The sequence below is a fragment of the Aegilops tauschii genome, chromosome 2 (assembly GCF_002575655.3).
Source record: "Aegilops tauschii subsp. strangulata cultivar AL8/78 chromosome 2, Aet v6.0, whole genome shotgun sequence".
Taxonomy (NCBI): domain Eukaryota; kingdom Viridiplantae; phylum Streptophyta; class Magnoliopsida; order Poales; family Poaceae; genus Aegilops; species Aegilops tauschii.
The window spans coordinates 357,089,307-357,095,598 of NC_053036.3; the positions used below are offsets into that span (position 1 = coordinate 357,089,307).

The following is a 6,292-nucleotide window of genomic DNA, read 5'->3' on the forward strand; positions in this document are numbered from 1 at the left end:
CCAGAAAGAAAAAGGCAAAATGAACATGAAAAAACCAGAAAAAACTAAAAAGATAAAATAAAATAAAAAGTCAACAGCAGAAAGGAACGAAAAAAGAAAGGAGTGAACGAGCAACATGCGCTGCCGCGAAATGGGCCGGCCCATCCGCGGGCTCTGCGGGGCGTAGCCACTGCTGTTTGCTGCCCACGGGCGGCAAATAGGAATCCGCCAGCAATCCCGGCCATTCATTGCAATCCCTGTCTGGTAAACGACTCCAGGGTTTGATTTTGACCGGGATTATAAATTCAGGGTTGAAACGACCGGGATTTGGACTTGAGGGTTTGATTCGTCAAAGCTCGCGCACCTCCCCGCGAGGCCGCACCCGATCTGTCCAGTCGTGCTCGTGCCCGACCCAAGGGCGCAACGGAAGCCGACCCGATCTGTCCAGTCGTGCCCGACCGACCGAAGGCCGCTTCTCCTCCCCCTCCCTTCCACCGGCCGGCGCGGAGGTCGATCCCACCCGAGCTGCCCGGCAGTGCGCTCCCGATCTGCCTCCCCTTGCGCCCAGCATGTACCAGTGGCGCAAGTTCGAGTTCTTCGAGGAGAAGGGGGCAGGGCGCGGCGGGGGAGGCGGCGCCCCGGCCGTGCCAGCCGAGATCGCGGGCCGAGTGACCTGCTCCTCGGGCGGCCGCGGCCGCGTCGCGATCGGCTGCGACGACGGCACCGTGGGGCTCCTCGACCGCGGCTTCCGCCTCTCCTACGGGTTCCAGGCCTACGCCTCATCCGTCCTTTTCCTCCAGCAGCTCAAGGTACGTACACCCATGGAAACGCATCTGGAACTGTGGACTTGCTCGCCATATGTATTCGAATTTTCAATATTGGTCCTGTACAATCAGGAGACAAAATAAACAATGTTACTTTATTATTTTAAATGAACTTCTAATTATGCGTAGTGAACATAGTTCGTCAATCCCAGATGGGATGATAAGCATTGCTCTCTCGCACAGCCCTGAACAATTCCAGAAACTTATAAGATAAGGCTTCAGAGTTCGGACCACATCTTTTTGTTTATTTCTGCAAGGGATGAAGTTCAACTAAATTGGGTTACCATTATCCAATGACATTGATTATATATATGCTAATTTGCTACTATTTCTTACTGACAATATGGTGCTTATTTTTTTGTCACTAATTTCTTACCTACTCTACCTCGGTTTCTCTCGCTGTTCGTAATGCATTTCCTCTTATGTTTTTTCGTTCGTGTTGTTTTTATCATGATAATAACAGCTAAAAGGGATATTTACAACTTAATGCCTTTGTATGATTAGCAAAGAAATGTTCTTGTCACGGTTGGAGATGATGATCAAGCGTCTTCACAGTCATCGGCAGTCTGTCTAAAAGTTTTTGACCTTGATAAAGTACAAGAAGAGGGTTCAAGTACGACAACCCCTTTCTGTGTTCAAATTTTGCGGGTCTTCACGAATCAATTTCCTGAGGCCAAGGTAAATCCTCCCCTTTGCAGGTTACCTTCTGCTAAGAAAATTTGAATATACGTTGCACACAATAACATCCTATTCTACTTGTAATACTCTTTTTAATTCTGCAGATTACATCATTTTTGGTTTTAGAAGAAGCTCCTCCCATCCTGTTGATTGCTATCGGATTGGACAATGGTTGCATTTATTGCATCAAAGGTGATATTGCACGTGAGCGTATCACACGCTTCACATTGCAAGTTGAACCTGTTTCAGACGGCACAAGTTCACCTATTACTGGTCTTGGGTTCCGAGTTGAAGGGCAGGCACATCAGCTCTTTGCCATTACTCCTAGTTCCATAACCTTGTTCAGCTTGCATCATCAACCACCAAGGAGGCAAACACTTGACCAAATTGGTTGTGAGACCAATGCCGTAGCAATGAGTGACCGCATGGTTAGTGTGATATGTTCTGTTTTTGTGCTTGTTCATTTGTTATTCTTCAAATCTTAACTATACAAACTTCAAATCGTTCTGCTTGTTCATCTGTTTGTGCATTTATTTCTTCAAATGTGCTGGTAATTATGTGTTGGGACCTATTTGGTCGTTGCCCCAACTCAGTAGTTCGCAACTAGACAGCAGGGTACAAGGAATAACAGGGCAAGTTTGGTTAGGCCACCTGTTAGTCTCATAGGCCCTTGGTCAGTATAGTTGTTCTGCACAGCCGCTACTAAAAAAAGCTGTACCAGATCTACATGTGATCACTGAAACTAACTAAGTCCACATAAACAATTTGTGCTGCAAAATTTGGAAAGAGTTAGCTAGTATTTTTGACCTGGAGCTACTCAGTCAATTACTCAATTTATTACATTCCTACCTGTGTTTTGCTGTTAGGATTTTTAGTTAAAAAAGGCACGCCTAGGCGGGCGCTTAAGTGCGCCTAGGCTCTAGGCCATAGCAAAATGCCCAGTGCTTAATCTGCGCATAAGTGCACGCTTTGGTCAGAAAAGCACAAGGCAGTGGCAAAATGCGCAATTAACGCCTAGCGCTTTTTTTAACAGTCCAATTTTATCTTGCTCTACTGCAAACCTTATTTGTTTTTATTTGTATCTGTGCAGGATCTGATTGTTGGTAGACCAGAAGCTGTGTATTTCTACGAAGTTGATGGTAGAGGCCCTTGTTGGGCTTTCGATGGTGAGAAGAAGTTTGTCGGTTGGTTTCGGGGTTATTTACTTTGCATAATTGAAGATCAGAGAAGCCGAAAGAATACTCTTAATGTTTACGATCTTAAGAATCGGTTAATTGCGCATAGCATGCCTGTGGGGGATGTTTCACATTTGGTCACTGAGTGGGGCTATATTATTCTCATAATGAGTGATAAAAGGATACTCTGCATTGGGGAGAAAGACATGGAAAGTAAGCTCGACATGTTATTTAAGAAAAATCTTTATACAGTCGCAATCAATCTTGTACAAAGTCAGCAGGCTGATCCTGCTTCAACTGCCGAGGTTCTACGTAAGTATGGTGACCATCTGTATGGAAAACAAGAATATGATGAGGCCATGTCTCAATATATCCACACCATTGGTCATCTTGAACCGTCATATGTTATACAGAAGTTTCTCGATGCAAAGCGCATCCACAACCTGACAAATTATCTAGAAAAGTTACATGATAGAGGATTAGCATCCAAAGACCACACAACCCTTCTGTTGAACTGCTATACCAAATTGAAAGATGTTGAGAAGCTGAACCATTTCATCAAAGATGAAGATGGGGTAGGTGAAATTAAGTTTGATGTGGAAACTGCCATAAGAGTATGTCGTGCAGCTGGATATCATGAACATGCTATGTTTGTGGCCAAAAAGGCTGGGAGACATGAGCTGTATTTGAAGATTTTACTTGAGGATCTTGCTAGATATGATGAGGCGCTGCAGTATATATCTGGCCTTGAGGCAAATCAAGCTGGTCTTACTGTAAAAGAATATGGAAAAATTCTTGTGGACCATAGACCTGCTGAAACTGTTAAAATACTGTTGAGGCTTTGTACTGACGGGGGAGATCCTACGACAAGGAGAGGTTCAAATAGCATGCGTTTGCTTATGATACCTTCACCAATGGACTTTGTAAATATATTTGTGCACAGCCCACAATATCTCATGGAATTTCTAGAAAACTATATCAAAGCAGTCAAGGACTCACCTGCTCAGACAGAAATCCATAACACACTTCTAGAGCTGTATATATCAAAAGATTTAAGCTTCCCATCTATGTCACAAGAAAATGACTTTGATGATCACAATAGTAAAGAAAGAAAAGGGAAGGAAATTACAAACGGCTATAAATCAGGCACAAGGGAGAAAGCGAAACTTGGAAAAGAAGAAAATAAAACAGCAAAGGATATTGTTGACAGACAAAGGAAAGGACTTGCTTTGCTGAAGTCTGCCTGGACACCTGAGATGGAAGAACCTTTGTATTCTGTTGATCTTGCTCTTATCATTTGTAATGCAAATGCATTTAAAGATGGCTTGTTATTTCTGTATGAGAAATTAAAACTCTACAAAGAGGTTATCAGTTGCTACAAGCAAGCTCATGACCATGAAGGTTTAATTGCATGCTGTAAGAAGCTAGGGGACTCAACTCAAGGAGGGGATCCATCTCTCTGGGGTGACCTGTTGAATTATTTTGGTGAGCTTGGGGAAGATTGCTCTAAGGAAGTTAAAGAGGTCTTGACCTACGTTGAGAAGGCGGATGTTTTGCCTCCAATTGTTGTCCTACAGACACTATCAAAAAACCCATGCTTGACTCTCTCAGTTGTCAAGGATTACATTGCTCGCAAACTTGAGCAAGAATCAAAGCTAATCGAAGATGACAGAAAATCTGTTGACAAGTACCAGGTTAGTAGTAGTTTGAATGTGATACTTCTGCAGCATTTCTTTTCTCTATTGCTATTCTCAACATCTTTTACAATCTTTAGGCAATCACTTAGTGTAGCATAGTTTGGTGTCAGTATGTTACTATGTAAAGGATAACTAAATGTGCTGTTATAGGCCCAAGCTAGATATTAGGGAATTTTTTGTTCAGCTTTTTGTGCCAACAACAACTCTGAAGCTTTGACTGAAATTTGATAGCTGAGGTTGTATAGTGCGCAGCAGCAGCTCTTAAAAGCTGGCTTTCGTTCGATGAACCTATGTACCGAAAACCCATGGTTCAGTAGAAATCAAGTTTTTTTTACATCTAAATCGGTATCAAGTTCTCTTTGCGAAGAGGAGGATGTGTAGCATGCCATTTTGTCCTCCTATGCTGATGTTCGACAATTGACTTCTGCATACCATGCCACAAGTGAAGCTTGAACTCACTTTAGAGTTAATATGTTTATTGGCATAAACATAATTATCATGCACACTACATAATTGCAGTGGTTAATAATCATAGTCATGTTTTTCGTTGGGACTTGGGAGGGTAACATGTAAGAAACTTTGCTTCCACGCTAGCAATAAAGTGCTTGAAGCTGGCAGTTATCAAAAGTTTAGTCTTTCATACTACAGACATGTCTAACAGAATCACATGCTTTTGATATATTAAGTTTGATCATTCCAATAAAATTGGTGACCCAGTCATATTTAGTGATGACGGCAATTTTCAGATTCTTGCTAAAGGGAACGATTGTTATAAAAGATTTCTCTGATGTAGCAAGATCTGAGCAAATATTCGAAACTTTAGCTGGAGTACATTTACACTCTTCAGTGATCAAAACAAGGAACGCATAATGAAACGAGATTTTTTGTTTATACAGGAAGAGACAGAATTGATGAAAAGGGAGATAGAAGACCTCAAGACAAACGCAAAGGTTTTTCAACTAAGCAAGTGCACAGCATGCACCTTCACCCTTGATCTTCCTGCTGTCCATTTCATGTGCATGCACTCGTTCCATCTTCGCTGCCTTGGGGACAATGAGAAGGAGTGCCCGGAATGTGCACCTGAATACAGATCTGTTATGGAGGCAAAGCAGAAGCTAGAACTAAATGCCAGGGATCATGATCTCTTCTTCAGGCAGTTAAGGGGTTCGAAGGATGGCTTTTCTGTGGTAGCAGACTACTTCAGCAAGGGCGTAGTGAGCAAAACGACGATTCCACCTGAAAATGCCCCATAGTGAAGAGTTACTGCCACTGTTTTGCGTTGTACAGCTTATACATCATGTTTATTGTGATTCAAGTGTGCTTACGGTTTCCATCAGTCACTAGCATGCGCAGGCCATGATACCGAGCCTTCCCCATGTACTCAGTTGTGCTCACTAGCCTATTTGATCCATGCTCTGATTTTTTTAGTGTACAATGGCGTTGTAAATACTTTGTTCCAGCCGCCCTTTTTTCTGGGTGCTGGAAATAGGTTGCTCGGAGTGAGCTTCTTCCAGCATTTGAGTTTGGTTATTCGATATGTGCCCTTATGTTGGACTGCATAAGTTTCTTATGAATTGCATTTTTAAGTGTTAAAGCTGGATTTTATTTTCTGTTTGAATGCACACCATCTTGTGGTACTTTATTAAATTAGATAGAATTACAGCTTTCTTCTCGCGTGTTTGGCCGTTTTAGGTTAGATAGCTTTCAATTTTTTTTATACCTTTCTGGATTTGTCTTCATTTGAGCTGATTGCCATGTGAAATTTGGGCATTCATTCATTTGCAGGTGGCGTCTCGTAGAAATGTACTACCTCTGTACCAAAATATAAGACGTCTTTGTAGGATAGCGTCTTACATTCAAAATATAAGACGTCTTTGTAGGATAGCGTCTTACATTTTGATACGGAGGTAATAGTTGGTTTCTTGCATGATTCATCTGA

At 42.3% G+C, this 6,292-nt stretch overlaps 1 protein-coding gene across 1 annotated transcript; it reads left to right on the plus strand.

The window, feature by feature from the left end:
- Nucleotides 1-342: 342 nt before the first annotated feature.
- On the plus strand, nt 343-5,947 carry LOC109782438 (vacuolar protein-sorting-associated protein 11 homolog). The gene is made up of 5 exons (XM_020341060.4): nt 343-788; nt 1,308-1,481; nt 1,586-1,909; nt 2,572-4,350; nt 5,250-5,947. Exons 1-5 carry the CDS (start codon nt 549-551, stop codon nt 5,604-5,606), a joined length of 2,874 nt encoding a protein of 957 aa, XP_020196649.1. The 5' UTR covers nt 343-548; the 3' UTR covers nt 5,607-5,947.
- Nucleotides 5,948-6,292: the final 345 nt, after the last annotated feature.